At 49.0% G+C, this 21830-nt stretch overlaps 1 protein-coding gene across 1 annotated transcript in view; it reads left to right on the top strand.

Moving 5' to 3' along the window:
- The window catches only part of glt8d2 (glycosyltransferase 8 domain containing 2), a 93362-nt gene that overhangs the window by 50728 nt on the left and 20804 nt on the right, over positions 1-21830 (top strand). Inside the window, exons 6-8 of the mRNA XM_072484980.1 lie at positions 1508-1592; positions 16814-16926; positions 17115-17281. Coding sequence (XP_072341081.1) covers positions 1508-1592; positions 16814-16926; positions 17115-17281 — 365 coding nt within the window. The remainder of the gene's footprint in view (positions 1-1507; positions 1593-16813; positions 16927-17114; positions 17282-21830) is intronic.

The raw sequence follows: 21830 nt of genomic DNA, 5'->3' as shown, positions 1-21830 counted from the left end.
TAATCCCATCTTACTGCTCATGGCCTATAGCCCTGCAGCTTACAGCATTTGAGGCGTAGGTCTAGGTACTTTTTAAAAGGGTCTCTGCCTCCACCACCAACTCAGGCAGCCAATTCCAGACACCCACCACTCTCTGTGTGAAAATGTTTCTCCTCATGTCCCCTCTGTCACTTAGTTTGAATCTATGACCCCGGTTCTTTAACTCTCTGCTAAGGGAAACAGGTTCACCCTGACTACTCTATCTCTACCCCTCACAATTTTATATACTTCAATCATGTTACCCCTCAGCCTTCTCTGTTCCATGGAAAACAACTCCAACTTGTCCAATCTCTCATCGTAGCTACAGTTCACCAGCCTTGGCAACATTCCAGTAAATCTTGTCTGCACTCACTCCAGAACAATTACATGCTTCCTGTAATGTGGTGACCAGAACTGCACACAATACCCCAGTTGTGGCCTCACCAGTGTCTTACAGTTTCATCATTATATCCCTACTCATCAGTTTCGCCATCCTGTGCCCTGGCGTGGCGGGGGGATCTGTTGAGTTTTTAACACTCGAAAAGGTGAAGTTTGAGTTGAGGGGAAGGATGGAAGGGATCTACAATTCATGAGCTTTGTTTATTGTGCACTTTCAAGAATTGGATGACATCGAACATTAGGAGGTTGTTGGTGACTATATATGGGTGGATGGTGGATTCCTGAATCCTTTTCTTTGATGTTTGTATTTAAAATGTTGAGGATTGTTTGGGGGTTGGTGAGAGGGAGGAATTGTTGGCTGGGGATTGACATTGTATTTGTTACCATTGATTGTTTGTTGGTGGGTGTAAATTTGGATGAAAATGTGAAAGAGGAGGAGAATAAACTTATGGACTCTATATTTCTGCCAAAGAAGGAGAGCATTCCATGTGTCTTTTCAATCTTATCTAACTGTACCCTTTAGGGGCCTGTGCACTTGCATGTCAAGATCTTTCATTCATATTTCACCTTTCAGTGTATTCCCATTTATTGTATATTCCTCCTATATACTGTTTAACCTCCCTAAATGCATTACCTCACACTTATCAGAGTTGAACACCATCTGCCACTTTCCTGCCCACTCCGCCAACCCATCTATATCATTTTGGAGCATAGAGCTATCCTCTATGCTATCCACTACACGGCAAACTTTTGTGTCGTCTGCAAATTTCCCAATCGTGACCCCCACGTTCAAGTCGGAATCGTTAATATATAAAACAAACAGCAGAGTCCCAACACTGAGCCGTGCGGAACCCCACTTGAAATCCCTCTCAGTTTGCCTCGATCTGCTTCACACTCCTCCTGACCTGCTTCACATTCCTCCCAGTCTGCGTCACAGTAACTCCAACATGTTTAACACTCCTCCCGGTCTGCTTCATAGTGACCCCGACCTGTTTCACATTCCTCCCAGTCTGCTTCACACTCCTCCAGTTCACGTTTCTTGTTTATTTTAATGTGGTATACCTTCTCATGGAATATCTTTCTATTTCAGCTCAACTTTGTCCGATACTTCATTCCATACCTTATTCGTGATCACGAGAAGGTGATATACTTGGACGATGATGTTATTATACAAGGTATTTTCAGACTGACAAAGATTTTCTGACCAGTTCTATTTTATACCTCATGAGGCAGAATTGGTTTCCACACCAGAAGAACATTGTTCAATGCACTCGGTCCTGCTGGCCTGTGTGTGGCTGCACATGCTGAGTAGTAAAGCTTCCTTTGAAACCCGGAGCATCACTCTCGGATTAAAGGAAGAGGAGAAAAGCCATTCAGCACCTTGAGCCTGGTTTCACCATTCAATTAAATCATGGCTGATCTTTACCCATTTAGTTGCCTTTGCTTCATACTCCTCATTCCCTTAATTAACAAAAATCTGTCAATCTCAGTTTTTGACTTTTTTTTTTTAATAAACATTTTATTGAGGTATTTTTCGTATTATAACAACAACAAAATAAACAATGTACATGAAACTATAAACATAGTGCAAAATATGTCTCCCTCCCTTACAGGTCCCACATTTATAATCCCCTACTCTAAGCTAAACTAACCCCCCTCCCTCTGCTGCCGATTAATTTTCCGCGAAGAAGTCGACGAACGGTTGCCACCTCCGGGCGAACACTAACAGTGACCCTCTCAAGGCGAACTTGATTTTCTCCAAACAGAGAAAGATAGCCATGTCCGATAGCCAGGTCTCCGACTTCGGGGGGCTTTGAGTTCCTCCAAGCTAATAGTATCCGTCTCCGGGCTACCAGGAAAGCAAAGGCCAGAACGTCTGCCTCTTTCTCCTCCTGGATTCCAGGGTCTTCCGACACCCGCAAAATTGCATCCTCTGGACTTAGTGCCACCCTTGTTTTTAACACCGTGGACATGACATCTGCAAACCTCTGCCAAAATCCCCTAAGCTTCAGGCATGTCCAGAGCATGTGGACATGGTTCGCTGGTCCTCCCGCACATTTTGCACACATTTTGTCTTCCACCCCAAAGAATCTGCTCATCCGGCCACTGTCATGTGAGCCCGATGAACAACCTTGAATTGTATCAGGCTGAGCCTGGCACATGTCGCAGATGCGTTGACTCTACTCGATGCGTCCGCTCATAGACCATCCTCTATCTCTCCTCCCAGCTCCTCCTCCCACTTGCGCTTCAGCTCCACGGTCTGCGTCTCCTCTGACCCCGTAAGTTCCTTGTAAATGTCAGAGACGCTCTCTTCTCCTACCCACCCTCTGGAAACTACCCTGTCCTGAATCCCCTTAGCGGTAGGAGCGGGAAGGTTGACACCTGTTTACGTAGGAAGTCCCGTACCTGCAGATACCTGAATTAATTTCCCCTCGCCAATCCAAACTTCTCCTCCAGCGCCCTCAACACCGGCCCCAATATCCCAGAGAACATTTTATAAAACTCCATTGGGTACCCGTTTGGCCCCGGGTTTTACCCGACTGCATGGCCTTCAGACCCTCCACTATCTCTTCCAACCCAACCAGGGCCCCCAGCCCTTCTACCAGCTCTCCGTCCACCTTTGGGAAATTCAGCCCCTCAGAAGTGCATCGTCCCCTCCGGCCCCGTAGGGGGTTCCGACCTATACAGCCGACTGTAGAAATCCCTAAACGCCTTATTCACCCCTGCTGAATCTCCAACCAGGTTCCTATCTCCGTCATTTACTTTCCCTATCTCCCTAGCTGCCCCCTTTCTAAGCTGCTGTGCAAGCATTCTGCTGGCCTTCTCTCCATGCTCATAGATCGCCCCCCCTCGCCTTTCTCAGCTGCTCCACCACCCTCCCTCTGGTTAACAAGCCGAACTCCGCCTGTAGCCTCCGCTGTTCCCTTAAAAGCCCTGCCTCTGGGGTCTCCGCATTCCTCCTAACGATTTATAGCATCTCCTTTACCAGTCGGTCCGTCTCTGCCCTGTCCACCTTCTCCCTATGGGCCCGTATCGAGATCAGCTCCCCTCTGACCACCGCCTTCAGTGCTTCCCAGACCACCGCTGCTGAAATTTCCCCCGTGTCGTTGACCTGCGGGTAGTTCTGAATACATTTCCTCAGCCGCTCGCACACCCCTTCGTCAGCCAAAAGTCCCACATCCAACCTCCAGTGCGGGTGCTGGTTACTGTCTTTACTAACCTGCAGGTCAACCCAGTGCGGAGCATGGTCTGAGATTGTAATCGCCGAGTACCCCGTGCCCACCACCCCAGCCAGCAAGGCCCTGCTCAAAATAAAGAAATCAATCCTGGAGTACACTTTATGCACGTGTGAGTAGAAGGAGAACTCCTTCACCCTCGGCTGCCCAAATCTCCACGGATCCAGCCCCCCATCAGTTCCATGAACCATTTAAGTTCCTTTGCCATTGCTGGCACCCTGCCCGTTTTCGAGCTTGACCGGTCCAAGCCAGGGTCAATACCTGTGTTGAAGTCCCCTCCCATGACCAACCTGTGCGAGTCCAGGTCCGGTATCTTCCCCAGCATCCTCTTTACAAACTCCACATCATCCCAATTTGGCGCATACATATTTACTAATACCACCTGCACCCCCTCCAGTTTCCCACTGACCATAATGTACCGACCTCCCACATTCTTTTTTTTTTATTAAATATTTTATTGAAAATTTTTGGTCAACCAACACAGTACATTGTGCATCCTTTACACAATATTATAACAACACAAATAACAATGACCTATTTTATAAACAAAAAATGAATAAATAATAAATAACAAAAATGAAAACTAGCCCTAATTGGCAACTGCCTTGTCACAAGTAACACTCTCCAAAAATATAATTTAACAGTCCAATATATAATTATCTGTAGCAACGACCTATACATACTATACAGTATATATTAACAACCCTGAGAGTCCTTCTGGTTCCTCCTCCCCCCCCCCCCCCCCCCCCCCCCCCCCCGATCCTGGGCTGCTGCTGCTGCCTTCTTTTTCCCATTCCGTCTATCTTTCTGCGAGGTATTCGACGAACGGTTGCCACCGCCTGGTGAACCCTTGAGCCGACCCCCTTAGGACGAACTTAATCCGCTCTAGCTTTATAAACCCCGCCATGTCACTTATCCAGGTCTCCACCCCCGGGGGCTTGGCTTCTTTCCACATTAGCAATATCCTGCGCCGGGCTACTAGGGACGCAAAGGCCAAAACATCGGCCTCTCTCGCCTCCTGCACTCCCGGCTCTTGTGCAACCCCAAATATAGCTAACCCCCAGCTTGGTTCGACCCGGACTCCTACTACTTTTGAAAGCACCTTTGTCACCCCCATCCAAAACCCCTGTAGTGCCGGGCATGACCAAAACATATGGGTATGATTCGCTGGGCTTCTCGAGCACCTCGCACACCTATCCTCCACCCCAAAAAATTTACTGAGCCGTGCTCCAGTCATATGTGCCCTGTGTAATACCTTAAACTGAATCAGGCTTAGCCTAGCACACGAGGACGACGAGTTTACCCTGCTTAGGGCATCTGCCCACAGCCCCTCCTCGATCTCCTCCCCCAGCTCTTCTTCCCATTTCCCTTTTAGTTCATCTACCATAGTCTCCCCTTCGTCCCTCATTTCCCTATATATATCTGACACCTTACCATCCCCCACCCATGTCTTTGAGATCACTCTGTCCTGCACCTCTTGTGTCGGGAGCTGCGGGAATTCCCTCACCTGTTGCCTCGCAAAAGCCCTCAGTTGCATATACCTGAATGCATTCCCTTGGGGCAACCCATATTTCTCGGTCAGCGCTCCCAGACTCGCAAACTTCCCATCCACAAACAGATCTTTCAGTTGCGTTATTCCTGCTCTTTGCCACATTCCATATCCCCCATCCATTCCCCCCGGGGCAAACCTATGGTTGTTTCTTATCGGGGACCCCCCCAAGGCTCCAGTCTTTCCCCTATGCCGTCTCCACTGTCCCCAAATCTTCAGTGTAGCCACCACCACCGGGCTTGTGGTGTAGTTCCTTGGTGAGAACGGCAATGGGGCTGTCACCATAGCCTGTAGGCTAGTCCCCCTACAGGACGCCCTCTCTAATCTCTTCCACGCCGCTCCCTCCTCCTCTCCCATCCACTTACTCACCATTGAAATATTAGCGGCCCAATAATACTCACTTAGGCTCGGTAGTGCCAGCCCCCCCCTATCCCTGCTACGCTGTAAGAATCCCTTCCTCACTCTCGGGGTCTTCCCGGCCCACACAAAACCCATGATGCTCTTTTCAATCCTTTTCAAAAAAGCCTTCGTGATCACCACCGGGAGGCACTGAAACACAAAGAGGAATCTCGGGAGGACCACCATCTTAACCGCCTGCACCCTCCCTGCCATTGACAGGGATACCATATCCCATCTCTTGAAATCCTCCTCCATCTGTTCCACCAACCACGTTAAATTTAACCTATGCAATGTGCCCCAATTCTTAGCTATCTGGATCCCCAGGTAACAAAAGTCCCTTGTTACCTTCCTCAACGGTAGGTCCTCTATTTCTCTACTCTGCTCCCCTGGATGCACCACAAACAACTCACTTTTCCCCATGTTCAATTTATACCCTGAAAAATCCCCAAACTCCCCAAGTATCCGCATTATTTCTGGCATCCCCTCTGCCGGGTCCGCCACGTATAGTAGCAAATCGTCCGCATACAAAGATACCCGGTGCTCTTCTCCTCCCCTAAGTACTCCCCTCCACTTCTTGGAACCCCTCAACGCTATCGCCAGGGGCTCAATCGCCAGTGCAAACAATAATGGGGACAGAGGGCATCCCTGCCTTGTCCCTCTATGGAGCCGAAAATATGCAGATCCCCGTCCATTCGTGACCACGCTCGCCACTGGGGCCCTATACAACAGCTGCACCCATCTAACATACCCCTCTCCAAAACCAAATCTCCTCAACACCTCCCACAAATAATCCCACTCCACTCTATCAAATGCTTTCTCGGCATCCATCGCCACTACTATCTCCGTTTCTCCCTCTGGTGGGGCCATCATCATTACCCCTAACAACCTCCGTATATTCGTGTTCAGCTGTCTCCCCTTCACAAACCCAGTTTGGTCCTCGTGGACCACCCCCGGGACACATTCCTCTATTCTCATTGCCATTACCTTGACCAGGACCTTGGCATCTACATTTAGGAGGGAAATAGGTCTATAGGACCCGCATTGTAGCGGGTCCTTTTCCTTCTTTAAGAGAAGCGATATCGTTGCTTCCGACATAGTCGGGGGCAGTTGTCCCCTTTCCTTTGCCTCATTAAAGGTCCTCGTCAGTACCGGGGCGAGCAAGTCCACATATTTTCTATAGAATTCGACTGGGAATCCATCCAGTCCCGGGGCCTTTCCCGCCTGCATGCTCCTAATTCCTTTCACCACTTCTTCTACCTCGATTTGTGCTCCCAGTCCCACCCTTTCCTGCTCTTCCACCTTGGGAAATTCCAGCCGATCCAAGAAGCCCATCATTCTCTCCCTCCCATCCGGGGGTTGAGCTTCATATAATTTTTTATAAAATGTCTTGAACACTCCATTCACTCTCTCCGCTCCCCGCTCCATCTCTCCTTCCTCATCCCTCACTCCCCCTATTTCCCTCGCTGCTCCCCTTTTCCTCAATTGGTGTGCCAGCAACCTGCTCGCCTTCTCCCCATATTCGTACTGTACACCCTGTGCCTTCCTCCATTGTGCCTCTGCAGTGCCTGTAGTCAGCAAGTCAAATTCTACATGTAGCCTTTGCCTTTCCCTGTACAGTCCCTCCTCCGGTGCTTCCGCATGTTGTCTGTCCACCCTCAAAAGTTCTTGCAGCAACCGCTCCCGTTCCTTACTCTCCTGCTTCCCTTTATGTGCCCTTATTGATATCAGCTCCCCTCTAACCACCGCCTTCAACGCCTCCCAGACCACTCCCACCTGGACCTCCCCATTATCATTGAGTTCCAAGTACTTTTCAATGCACCCCCTCACCCTTAGACACACCCCCTCATCTGCCATTAGTCCCATGTCCATTCTCCAGGGTGGGCGCCCTCCTGTTTCCTCCCCTATCTCCAAGTCCACCCAGTGTGGAGCGTGATCCGAAATGGCTATAGCCGTATACTCCGTTCCCCTCACCTTCGGGATCAATGCCCTACCCAGCACAAAAAAGTCTATTCGCGAGTAGACTTTATGGACATAGGAGAAAAACGAGAACTCCTTACTCCTAGGTCTGCTAAATCTCCACGGGTCTACACCTCCCATCTGCTCCATAAAATCTTTAAGTACCTTGGCTGCTGCCGGCCTCCTTCCAGTCCTGGACTTCGACCTATCCAGCCCTGGTTCCAACACCGTATTAAAATCTCCCCCCATTATCAGCTTTCCCATCTCTAGGTCCGGAATGCGTCCTAGCATCCGCCTCATAAAATTGGCATCATCCCAGTTCGGGGCATATACGTTTACCAAAACCACCGTCTCCCCCTGTAGTTTGCCACTCACCATCACGTATCTGCCCCCGTTATCCGCCACTATAGTCTTTGCCTCGAACATTACCCGCTTCCCCACTAATATAGCCACCCCCCTGTTTTTCGCATCTAGCCCCGAATGGAACACCTGCCCCACCCATCCTTTGCGTAGCCTAACCTGGTCTATCAGTTTCAGGTGCGTTTCCTGTAACATAACCACATCTGCCTTAAGTTTCTTAAGGTGTGCGAGTACCCGTGCCCTCTTTATCGGCCCGTTCAGCCCTCTCACGTTCCACGTGATCAGCCGAGTTGGGGGGCTTCCTACCCCCTCCCCTTGTCGATTAGCCATCACCTTTTTCCAGCTCCTCACCCGGTTCCCACGCAGCTGTATCTCCCCCAGGCGGTGCCCCCCCGCCCATCCTCTCCCATACCAGCTCCCCCCTCTCCCCAGCAGCAGCAACCCAGTAATTCCCCCCTCCCCCCCCCCCCCCCCCGCTAGATCCCCCGCTAGCGTAATTACTCCCCCCATGTTGCTCCCAGAAGTCAGCAAACTCTGGCTGACCTCGGCTTCCCCCCGTGACCTCGGCTCGCACCGTGCGACGCCCCCTCCTTCCTGCTTCTCTATTCCCGCCATGATTATCATAGCGCGGGAACCAAGCCCGCGCTTCTCCCTTGGCCCCGCCCCCAATGGCCAACGCCCCATCTCCTCCACCTCCCCTCCTCCCCCCATCACCACCTGTGGGAGAGAGAAAAGTTACCACATCGCAGGATTAGTACATAAAACCCCTCTTTGCCCCCCACATTCGCCCCACCACTTTGTTCGAACGTTCTTTTTAATAACCCGCTCATTCCAGTTTTTCTTCCACAATAAAAGTCCACGCTTCATCCGCCGTCTCAAAGTAGTGGTGCCTCCCTCGATATGTGACCCACAGTCTTGCCGGTTGCAGCATTCCGAATTTTATCTTCTTTTTATGAAGCACCGCCTTGGCCCGATTAAAGCTCGCCCTCCTTCTCGCCACCTCCGCACTCCAGTCTTGATAAACGCGGATCACCGCGTTCTCCCATTTACTGCTGCGAGTTTTCTTCGCCCATCTAAGGACCATTTCTCTATCCTTAAAACGGAGGAATCTCACCACTATGGCTCTGGGAATTTCTCCTGCTCTCGGTCGTCGCGCCATCACTCGGTATGCTCCCTCCACCTCCAGCGGACCCGCCGGGGCCTCCGCTCCCATTAACGAGTGCAGCATCGTGCTCACATATGCCCCGACGTCCGCTCCCTCCGCACCTTCAGGAAGACCAAGAATCCTTAGGTTGTTCCTCCTCGCGTTGTTCTCCAGCGCCTCTAGCCTTTCCACACATCGTTTATGGTGTGCCTCGTGCATCTCCGTCTTCACCACCAGGCCCTGTATGTCGTCCTCATTCTCGGCAGCCTTTGCCTTCACGACCCGAAGCTCCCGCTCCTGGGTCTTTTGCTCCTCCTTTAGCCCTTCGATCACCTGTAATATCGGGGCCAACAGCTCCTTCTTCATTTCCTTTTTGAGTTCTTCCACGCAGCGTTTCAAAAACTCGTGTTGTTCAGGGCCCCATATTAAACTGCCACCTTCCGACGCCATCTTGATTTTTGCTTGCCTTCCTTGCCGCTGCTCTAAAGGATCCACCGCAATCCGGCCACCTTCCTCTCCTTTTTTCATCCATATCCAGGGGGGATTCCCTTCTGGTTCACCGCACAGTACTTTTAGCCGTTAAAATTGCCGTTGGGGCTCTTATTAAGAGCCCAAAAGTCCATTCCACCGGGAGCTGCCGAAACGTGCGACTCAGCTGGTCATCGCCGCACCCGGAAGTCAGTTTTTGACATTTTCAATTGATCCCCGGTCTCGAAAGCTTTTATGGGGAGGAAGTTCCAGATTTCTACTACTTTTTTTGTCAAGAAGTGCTCCTTGACCTCAACCCCAGCTCTATGTTTACGATTCTGCCCCCTGTGTACTGGACGTCACGCCAGAAGGAATAGTTTTTCTGCATCCACCCTAACAAATCCTGTAATTGTCTGAAACAGCTCAATTAGACCACCCTTGAATCTTCTATTTACAATGGACTACAAGCCCAATCTATGCAACTGGTCCTTATATTTGTAACTCTTTGCCTCGCAGTAGCATTCTGGCGAAACTGCACATCATCCACTCCAAAACCAATAAAATCGTCCTGTGTTCTGGTTCCCAGCATTGAATGCAGCACCTCAGTACTAGGTATGTGTAGGCATGTGCATTGCTGTATGGGTTCAGTGGGTACAAATGTGTGGCTGGAATACCGAATGTGCAGAAGCAGTACAGGCCCAGCTAGAACACTTTGCCCCTACCTAGCAGCACATTGAAAGGTTGAGTTTGTGTGAGTAGTTAAAAAATGGCAGCATTGAAGCAGAACCTGACATGTGTGGAGCATTGTGTTGGCCCTCTCTGCTACACTGGACACAGTTGGGCTACTCTGCTTAGGTTTTAGTGCACATAATATAACAATTTAGGGGGAGGTAGTGGCAGAATGGTAATGTCACTGGACTGCTTATCCGGAGGCCCAGCTTAAAACCCTGGGGACTCTGGTTCAAACCCCACCATGGCAGCTGGTGGAATTTAAATTCATTGTATAAATCTGGAATATAAAGCTAGTCTCAGTAATGGTGACTGTGAAACGATCTTCAATTATAGTAAAAACCCATCTGATTCACTGCTGCCTTTTAGGGAAGGACGCCAGGAAAGAAGTCTATCAAGTTTGTCCCGAGGGGCAACATGGTAGCATGGTGGTTAGCAGAATTGCTTCACAGCTCCAGGATCCCAGGTTCGATTCCCGGCTTGGTTCACTGTCTGTGCGGAGTCTGCACATTCTCCCCGTGTGTACGCCGGTTTCCTCCAGGTGCTCTGGTTTCCTCCCACAGTCCAAAGATGTGTAGGTTAGGTCGATTGGCCATGCTAAATTGCCCTTAAGTGTTCAAAATTGCCCTTAGTGTTGGGTGGGGTTACTGGGTTACGGGGATAGGGTGGAGATGTGGGCTTGGGTTGGGTGCTCTTTCAAAGAGCCGGTGCAGACTCGATGGGCCGAATGGCCTCCTTCTGCACTGTAAATTCTATGATTCTATGACCTAAATGTGACTCCAGACCCACAATAATATGGTTGACTCTAAACTGCCCTCTGAAATGGTCCAGCAAATCACTGAGTTCAAGGGCATTAGGGTTTGTTGTATGGGAGCACCTCAGTGCAACTTGATCTATGTAAACAATTTAAATAATCTTACCTTTTGTAATGACCATTTTGAAATGTCTTTGATGTTTTTTTGGCTATATTGAAGCACCTCAGACTGCAACATGATCTATGTAGAGAACCTGAATATTATTGCACTTTGTGAGATGGCCACTTTGAAACGTTTGTAAATTTTACAAATAAAGGATATTTTTACAAGAGAAAAAAAAATTCAGGGATAGACAGCAAATGCTGGCCTGGCCAGTGACACCCACATCCTTTGAAAGAATAATATTTTTAAAATTACATTGGGCATTTAAATGATACAACACGGATGTAGGTTATTCGGGCCATCATTCTGGCCCTTTGATAGACTTATCAAATTAATTTCAGCTCTCTGATCATCCACTATAGCTTTGTAATTCTTTTCCCTTCAAGTATTTATCCAATTGTGTTCTTCAATGTTACGACAGAAGCTGCTTCTCTCACCCTATCAGAGAGCACATCCCAGAACATGACAACTTGGGCTGTAAAAATGTTTCCCCATATACCATAGTTCCTTAAAAAAAATGTCTTCAGATACACACAGATGAGAAAGGGTAGCAAGCATTTGAGGAAGAGTTTGGGATGTGATGGTTAGAAGGATTTTTTACTTTTTTAATTTCGAGTACTCAATTCTGTTTTTTCCAATTAAGGGGCAATTTAGCATGGAAAATTGACCTACGCTGCACATCTTTTTGCGTTGTGGGCGTGAGACCCACGTAGACACGGGGAGAATGTGCAAACTCCCCGCGGACTCCGTGAGACAGCAGTGCTAACCACTGTGCCACCATGCTGCCCCCTGGTTGGAAGTATTTAGTGAGAATTTCAAAAATGGGGAGAGAAGTGACAAATTAGAGTGATTTAGTTCAAGAGTGACAGAGAATTGACAAGATGGGGGAGATGGTGGTGTACTGGAATTTATAAATTTGGAATTGAAAGCTAGTCTCTGTAATGGTGACCATGAAGCTACCATTGATCATTGAAAGACCCATCCGGTTCACTATTGCCCTATAGGGAAGGAAATCTGCCATCTTTGCCTGGTCTGACCTACAAACACACGGCAATGTGGTTGACTCTTAACCGCCCTAAGAAATGGCAGACCAAACCACTCAATTCAATGGAAATTAGGAATGGGCCAAAAATGCTGGCATTGCCAGTGGCACCCATATCCCATGAGAGAATACATTTCTAAAAGTTGCTGAAGCAGCGGCACCAACAGGGGGGGAGGTGGGGGGGGGGGGGGTGTATGTGGGCAGGATGCACAGGATAACAAAAGCAGGAGGAATTGAAGAGCACAGACTATGCCACAGGGTGGAGGAGCTTGCAGAATCTGTTGTAAGATAGTTAATGATGGGAGCTGTAAATAAGAATTTCTAATCTAATGCTTTGGGGTACAGAAAGCTGTTGGAGATCTGTGAGGACAGGTGTATTGGCCAAGCTGGGACTTGACGCAGGACAGGAATATGGACAGTGGTTCTGCATTGCCTTCAGTTAGCATAGGGTGGAGCTTGAGAGGATAGCAAAAGTGTGCCGGATAGATTAGAGGGAGCTGGAGGTCACTATTATAAGAATGGTTCTGAAGAAGGTGGAGTAGCAAAGTGCTTTAAAGCAAGTTATTAGTACTGAGTAAGGTGCTCAGTGCCACTGGTTTGTCGAGTGTTATCTTACTCAAATAAGCTATTTTTTGAATTTTTTAGATCTTTAATGAAGAACACGAATTTGAACTATTCAGAGAACCAATTTAGCAGCATCGTTAACTTAGTCCTTGAGCTCAGCCTCGGATAGTAAATAACTATATTAGAAGCTTAATACAAGGTTATGTCACCTTGGCATTTGTACATCACGTATACTGGGATTTCTGCTGCTGCAAATGGAGCTGTGAAATAATAATGGAAATTATCCCTGCATAAAGCCATGAAATTCAAACTGCTGTCAACTCTAACTTCCACCTCTGCAACCACCTCTACCTTACCCACCCCAATTGCTGATGTGTTTTGGAGAAACATTACAGCACAGAAAGAGGCCATTTGGCCCATTGAGTTCACAGCAAACTGCAAAGCATATGGAATCTTGGGCTTCATAAGTAGAGGTATTGAATACAAAAGCAGGAAAGTCATGCTGAACGTTTTTAAAGCTCTGGTTAGGCCACAACTAGAGTATTGTGCCTAGTTCTGGTCACCACACTTTAGGAAATATGTGAAGATCCTTGAGAAGGTGCAGATCCTTGAGAGGATTTACCAGACTGGTTCCAGGGATGGCGGGATTGCTGTACAGAGGGTCACTGAGAACTCAATGGACCAAATGGCCTCTTTCTGTGCTGTAATGTTTCTCCAAAACACATCAGCAATTGGGGTGGGTAAGGTAGAGGTGGTTGCAGAGGTGGAAGTTAGAGTTGACAGCAGTTTGAATTTCATGGCTTTATGCAGGGATAATTTCCATTATTATTTCACAGCTCCATTTGCAGCAGCAGAAATCCCAGTATACGTGATGTACAAATGCCAAGGTGACATAACCTTGTATTAAGCTTCTAATATAGTTATTTACTATCCGAGGCTGAGCTCAAGGATTAAATTTTTTTTAAAAATATTTTTTATTCTCCTTTTTCACATTTTCTCCCAAATTTACACCCAACAATAATCAGTAACAAATGTAATGTCAATCCTCATATCAATAACAACGATCCCATCCTCCCGCCAAACCCCAGACATCGGCCTGCATGTTAACATAAACAAATGTCGAAAAGGAATCAGGAATCCACAGTCACCATTAACATATACAGTCCCCCTCCCCCTAACTCTCCCAGCCCCAACCCCCCCTAATGTTTGATGTGACCTAATTCTCGAAAGTGCATAATGAATAACGCCCATGAATTGTAGAACCCCTCCATCCTTCCCCTCTGTTCAAATTTGATCTTTTCAAGCGTTAAGAATTCCAGTAGGTCCCACCTCCACGCCAGGGCACAGGGTGGAGAGGTTGATCTCCACCCTAACAGGATCCACCTTCGGGCGATCAACGAGGCGAAGGCTACAACATCTGCCTCCGCGCCTGTTTCCAACCCCGGCTCGTCCGACACCCCGAATATGGCCTCCCGAGGGCCTGGGTCCAGTTTCGCGTGCACCACTTTAGAGAATACCCTAAACACCTCCTTCAGTAATCGTTCAACCTTGGACAGGACCAAAACATATGAACGTGGTTTGTGCCCCCCCCCCAAACCCCCCGGCCCCACCCCGCCCCACAACATTCACACACATCTTCTACCCCCTCAAAGAGCCGGCTCATCCTCGCCCTTGTAAGGTGCACTCTATACACCACCTTCAGCTGTATCAGCTCCAACCTCGCACACGAGGTGGAAGTGTTCACCCTCCGGAGTACCTCACAGCAGAACCCCTCCTCCATACCCTCTCCCAACTCTTCCTCCCACTTTGCTTTGATCCCTTTCATAGAATTTACAGTGCAAAAGGAGGCCATTCGGCCCATCGAGTCTGCACCGGCTCTTGGAAAGAGCACCCTAGCCAAGGCCCACACCTCCACCCTATCCCCATAACCCAGTAACCCCACCCAACACTAAAGGCAATTTTGGACACTATGGGCAATTTAGCATGGCCAATCCACCTAACCTGCACATCTTTGGAGTGTGGGAGGAAAACGGAGCACCCGGAGGAAACCGACGCACACATGGGGGGAACGTGCAGACTCCGCACAGACAGTGACCCAAGCCGGGAATCGAACCTGGGACCCTGGAGCTGTGAAGCAATTGTGCTATCCACAATGCTACCGTGCTGCCCTTCTAGCAGAGCCTTCTGGCTCAAGGCTTAAGTTAACGATGCTGCTAAATAGGTTCCCAGAATAGTCCAATACCTATCAAATTCATGTTCTTCACTAAAGTATCTAAGCTTCAAAAAATAGCTTATTTGAGTAAGATACACTTGACAAACCACTGGCACTGAACACCTTACTGAGTACTAATAACGTGCTTCAAAGCACTTTGCTACTCCACCTTCTTCAGAGCCATTCTTATAATAGTGACCAGAACAGTTTACAGGGGTCATTTGTGCACAGTCCAACGCACTGTGTTGACTGTATTCTAAACCGCAGAAGGACTTTGGAGAGAGAGAGACCCAGCTTCTGGTCTGTGTGTGGATGTGTGGACATGTAGCGCTAAGAACAGCCGTCCTCTGTTGTGAAAACATCACAGTATCCCTTCAATAAAACGCTATTAGACATTCCATTGAGGGCGGCACGGTGGCGCAGTGGTTAGCACTGCTGCCTATGGGGCTGAGGACTCGGGTTCAATCCCGGCTCTGGATCACTGTCTGTGTGGAGTTTCCACATTCTCCCTGTGTCTGCGTGGGTTTCACCTCCACAACCCAAAGATGTGCAGGTTAGGTGGATTGGCCATGCTAAATTCCCCCTTAATTGGGAAAAAAAATAATTGGATACTCTAAATTTATAAAACAAAAAGACATTCCATTGTGACAATTAGCACAATAATTGGGCTGGCACTCATTGACTCAATCGGCTGAGGAATTCTTCATGAGTGCCAATTGATATTACAAGTAAGTGTGAAATCAGTGCATACATAATCCTGAAAGGCTTCCTAACTATCCACTTTTGAATAAAAGCAAAATACTGTGGAAATTGGAGATCTGCAAGAAGGGAAGGACGTGCTGGAAGAAACTCAGATGGGCTTGGCAGCACCCGTGGAGAGAGAAAAAGAAGACTGGGTTCTTCCGGCCTGCCCGCCGCAAGAACGGCACTAGCGGGACGCGGACAATGGAGAAGTCCATTGACCTCGTGCGGGATTTTGGGTTGGCCCGGCGGGCGCGGCCAGAGAAGCCTGCCCAGAATTAACATTTTGATTCCAATATGACTCTTATTCAGAACGAGAAGTTGGTGCTGCTGCTACAGACCTGCTGAGCTTTTCCAGCAAATTCTGTTTTTATTTCACATTTGAAGTTTAAAAAAAAAATACCCAGCATTTGTTGCCCACCCCTAATTGCCCTTGAACTGAGTGGCTTGCTCGGTCATTTCAGGGGGAAGTTAAGAGTCAGCCACATTGCTGTGGATCTGGAGTCACATGTAGGCCAGGCCAGGTAAAGACAGCAGATTTCCTTCCCTAAAGGACATTAGCGAACCAGGTGGGATTTTATAACAATCACAGGCAGCTGTTGTGGTTATCGTTACTTTTAATTCCAGGTTTATTAATTGAATTAAAATTCCACCAGCTGCCATGGTGGGATTTGAACCCATGGCCCCAGAGCAACAATCTGGGTCTCTGGATTACTAGTCCAGTGACATTACCACTACAACCCTTCCAGATTTACTTGACGTATTCCACATTTGAAACTAGAGGCACATCCCTCGGGATTGACAATGACTTGCTTCCACTCTGATTGGATGGATTTCGAGATGGCTGATTATTGCTTAAACATTTCAATACCATTTCCATATACTTTTCAATCAAAGTTCTGCTAAGATTGTGGGGAATTTTGACCATGCTATTTTGTAATTTGGTTTCTCTAATTATCTGCTTCCTGTTTGCCCTGCTCTCACGTAACAGTAATTGACAAACATGTTATTGTTAAACTGCTGAATTTCTTGTTGTAGCCACATCTTGTTATCTGAATTTGGACCGGTTCTAACCACAGGTGATATCCAGGACTTATATGATACTGCCCTGAACCCTGGCCACGCTGCCGCCTTCTCAATGGATTGTGATCTGACCTCAACTCACGAGATGGTTAGGAGTATGGGAATGCAGGTAACTTCCGTAACTTGGCCTAAGCTGTTTGTTGGTAACAAAGCATGCACCTGTGAAGAAAATGTGCCATTATTCATTTAACTTGCATTGCTTTTATCAATGAAAGATTCAGCACCCACACACCCTTCCCCCTGCCAAATTTATTCTATAAAGAAATGCAGCAAAACTTTGACCCATTATCTTTCCAGACTACATACATGGGACATTTGGACTACCGGAAGGCAACAGTCAGAGGGCTGGGGATAAATCCCATGACGTGTTCCTTTAATGTTGGCGTGTTTGTTGCAAACGTTACAGAATGGAAACGACAACGGGTTACCAAGCAATTGGAAAAATGGCTAGTTACCAATGTAGAGTAAGTTATGCGCTTTTCTCATATATTCATACCTTTAAATAAATGTCTTGATATTCTCTGCCACAATAAGCATTTGAGGCCAAAGCATTGCATGTTTTCGAGAAGGAACATCAATACCTATTGCACCTACATGCTTACTTCCAGCAACTGGTGTACAAGGGCACCCAGGGGCAGCACGGTAGCATTGTGGATAGCATAATTGCTTCACAGCTCCAGGGTCCCAGGTTCGATTCCGACTTGGGTCACTGTCTGTGCAGAGTCTGCACATCCTCCCAGTGTGTGCTTGGGTTTCCTCCGGGTGCTCCAGTTTCCTCCCACAGTCCAAAGATGTGCAGGTTAGGTGGATTGGCCATGATAAATTGCCCTTAGTGTCCAAAATTGCCCTTAGTGTTGGGTGGGGTTACTGGGTTATGGGGATAGGGTGGAGGTGTAGACCTTGGATAGGGTGCTCTTTCCAAGAGCCGGTGCAGACTCGATGGGCCGAATGGCCTCCTTCTGCACTGTAAATTCTATGATTCTATGATTCTCTTCAGTAAAAGGGCCCCTCCTGCCCTAGTGAACAATGTCAGCAGATTCACAGTCGTGTTTTCTGAGGACAAGTAAATTTCAGGGCTAGGGTTGGGGTTAATTGAATTAGGGTACACAAATGAAATTGAGTCCCCATTTTCAAATCATAACTTCTGCCCTGCTTTCTGCATCTATTCCAGTGGAAGCCCCTTTGGGTGTGAGACATTTTAGGTGTACTTCAACTCCAGCCATAGAGCCTCGCGAATCTTTGAATATCTTCTAGTACTTCTTCAGAAGTTGTTCTTTGAATCAACTAATTGATTGACTGTATCCCAGTTAAGCCTAATATTGCCAATCATGCTCTGCCAAATAGAACAGGGAAGTTTCCATGGACAACGTGAAGAGGAACTTCACCATCTGTCCATTTGCTTCTACTTTCACATAATGGATCCTTTTAATAGTACGACCTGTTCAATGTAAGTCCTCAGGATTACATTTGGTGTTTTAAAAGAAGATGCTTCAGCTTTTGATAATAAATTATTTCAGATATTAACAATACAGGGCAGCACGGTAGCCCAGTGGTTAGCACAGTTACTTCACAGCTCCAGGGTCCCAGGTTCGATTCCCGTCTTGGGTCACTGCCTGTGCAGAATCTGCACGTTCTCCCCGTGTCTGCGTGGGTTTCCTCCGGGTGCTCCGGTTTCCTCCCACAGTCCAAAGATGTGCAGGTTAGGTGGATTGGCCGGGCTAAATTACCCTTAGGTTGGGTGGGGTTAGACTTCCGGTTGTGGTGATGCCTTGCTAGCCGCACGTTTCGGCGGCTCCAGCTCCGACGGACCTTCGGGCCCTTTTAAGAGCCCCAACGGGAAATTTTTTGACGACGCAACCCGGTGTGGGGTGAGTGAGAAGGGAGTCCCCCCCCCCCCCCCCCCCCCAACGAAGGAGGAAAAAACCGGCGGCGGCGGCTGCAGCACGAGGAATCGTCGACCAAAGGGTCAGAAAGGGAGAAGCACAAGATGGCGGCGGAGAAAGCGCAGGTGACATGGGGGCCTGAGCAGGATGAATTTTTGAGACGGTGCGTGGAGCTGCTGAAGAGGGAGGTGCTGACCCCGATGCTACAGGCAATTGAGGGGCTCAAGGAGACACAAAAGACCCAGGAGACAGAGCTCCGCGTGGTGGAGCAGAAGGTGACAGATAATGAGGACGAGATCCTGGGCCTGGCGGTTAAGACACAGACGCACAAGGCACTTCATAAAAAGTGTACTGAAAGGATCGAGGCCCTAGAAAACGGAGCACGAAGGAAGAACCTTCGGATACTGGGTCTCCCTGAGGGTGTGGAAGGAGTGGACTGTGGAGCTTATGCAAGTACGATGCTGAGCTCACTGATGGGTGCTGAGGCCCCTACGGGCCCCTTGGAGGTGGAGTGGGCACATCGGATCCCGGCGAGAAGACCAAAAGCGGGAGAACCACCCAGGGCATGAATCGTGCGATTTCACCGCCTTAAGGAAAGAGAAGAGGTCCTGAGATGGGCTAAAAAGGTGCGGAGTAGCAGATGGGAGAATGCAGTGGTACGGGTGTACCAGGATTGGAGTGCGGAGGTGGCGAGAAGGAGGGCGAGCTTTAACCGAGCCAAAGAGGTGTTGCATAAAAGGAAGGTGAAGTTCGGGATGCTGCAGCCGGCAAGTCTATGGGTCACGTATCAGGAGAGACACCATTATTTCGAGACGGCGGAGGAAGCATGGACCTTTATCAAAGAGGAGAAATTGGATCGGAACTGAGGGACTGATGCCGCAGGAAATGTTATTGTTAATGTTATGGTTGAAATTAATTGAGAAGTAAATTGGGAAGGGGGGAGACATTGGGAAATGTGGGCGCCGGTGAGGGGGGAAAGACGGGACATAGTTGGAGAATGGGGAAGGGGAGGGGGAGGGGAAAGGGAGCTGCGCCATAAGAGGCGGGTCAGGTAAAGGGATGTTCCCGCGCCAGAAAGAATATGGCGGGAAGACAGGCACAAGGTGGATGGGAGTTCCCCACACGGGAGGGTCGAGGAGTGAGCAGGAGTAGCCAGGGTCAGTTGAAGTCAGCTGACTTACGGAAGTAATATGGGGGGAGCAATCACGCTAGAAAGAGATCTAGCGGGGGTGGGGGGGGGGGGGGGACAACTGGGTTGCTGCTGTGGAAATCCAAAAGGAAATGGCTAAAGAGTGGGTGGACGGGGATGGTATGCGACGCTGGGGGAGCGAGCGGGAGCGCGGAGGCGGGATATGGGACTGGCCGAGAGAAGGTAATGGCTAGTCGACACGGGAGGGGGCCAGGTAGCCCCCTAGTGAGGCTGATCACGTGGAACGTGATAGGCCTGAACGGACCGATAAAAAAGGGCCCGAGTGCTCGCGCATTTGAAAGGACTAAGGGCAGACGGGGTTATGCTCCAAGAGACGCACCTAAAGGTGGCGGACCAAGTTAGGTTAAGGAAAGGATGGGTGGGACAGGTGTTCCACTCAGGACTAGACGCAAAGAACAGAGGGGTGGCCATTTTGGTGGGGAAACGGGTAGCATTTGAAGCAAAGAACATCGTAGCAGATAACGGAGGTAGATATGTAATGGTGAGTGGCAGGCTGGAGGGAATGGGGGTCGTGTTGGTTAATGTGTATGCCCCAAACTGGGACGACGCGGGATTTATGAGATGGATGCTGGGACGTATACCGGACCTGGAGGTTGGAAACTTGATTTTAGGAGGGGACTTTAATACTGTGCTGGACCCGGGGCTAGATAGATCCAGCTCAAGGACCGGAAGAAGGCTGGCAGCGGCCAAGGTACTTAAGGGGTTTATGGACCAAATGGGGGGAGTGGATCCATGGCGATTTCTTAGACCTCGGGCTAGGGAGTTCTCCTTCTTCTCCCATGTCCATAAAGTGTACTCCCGGATAGATTTTTTTGTTTTGGGAAGGTCATTGATCTCTAGGGTGGAAGAAGCTGAGTATTCAGCCATAGCGGTTTCGGACCATGCCCCACATTGGGTGGACCTGGAATTAGGAGAGGAAAGGGAGCAGAGAGCACTCTGGTGATTAGATGTGGGATTGATGGCGGATGAGGGAGTGTGTGCAAGAGTGCGGGGGTGTATTGAGAGATACCTGGAGGTCAATGACGACGGCGAGGTCCCTGTGGGAGTGGTATGGGAAGCACTAAAAGCGGTGGTCAGAGGAGAGCTGATCTCCATTGGGGCCCACAAAAGGAAAACAGAGGCCAAGGAAAGGGAAAGATTACTGGGGGAGATTTTAAGGGTGGAGAGGGAATTTGCAGAGACCCCGGAGGAGGGACTGTACAGGGAGAGGAGACGACTCCAGACAGAGTTTGACCTTCTGACCACCAGAAAGGCGGAGGTACTGTGGAGGAAGGCACAGGGGAGGAGGTATGAATATGGGGAAAAGGCTAGTCGCCTGTTGGCTCATCAATTGCGAAAGAGGACAGCAGCGAGTGAGATAGGAGGAATTAGAGACGAAAAGGGAGACACGGTGCGAAGAGCAGGAAAGATAAATGAGGTGTTCAAGACCTTCTATGAGGGACTGTATAGGTCTCAACCCCCAGAGGGAGAGGAGGGGATGCGGCAGTTCCTGGACCAATTGAGGTTCCCGAAAGTGGAGAAGCAGGAGGTGGCAGGCCTGGGGGCACCGATTGGGGTGGACGAGGTTATTAAGGGACTGGGAAGCATGCAAGCAGGGAAGGCTCTGGGACCAGACGGGTTCCCGGTGGAATATTACAGAAAATATGTGGACTTGTTGGCCCCGTTGATGGTGAGGACGTTCAATGAGGCCAGGGAAGGAGGGACTTTACCCCCGACGATGTCGGAGGCGACGATATCGCTAATTTTGAAGAGGGACAAAGATCCGTTGCAGTGCGGGTCCTATAGACCTATTTCATTATTGAACGTGGACGTGCAACGACTATTAGGGGTGATGATGATGCCCCCAGTGGAGGGGGAGGCAGAGATAGTGGCGGCAATGGATGCAGAGAAGGCATTTGATAGGGTGGAGTGGGAGTATTT

Source organism: Scyliorhinus torazame, chromosome 19 (assembly GCF_047496885.1).
Source record: "Scyliorhinus torazame isolate Kashiwa2021f chromosome 19, sScyTor2.1, whole genome shotgun sequence".
NCBI lineage: Eukaryota > Metazoa > Chordata > Chondrichthyes > Carcharhiniformes > Scyliorhinidae > Scyliorhinus > Scyliorhinus torazame.
The sequence above is the reverse complement of the archived record's forward strand: the minus strand, read 5'-3'. Positions and strand labels throughout refer to the sequence as shown.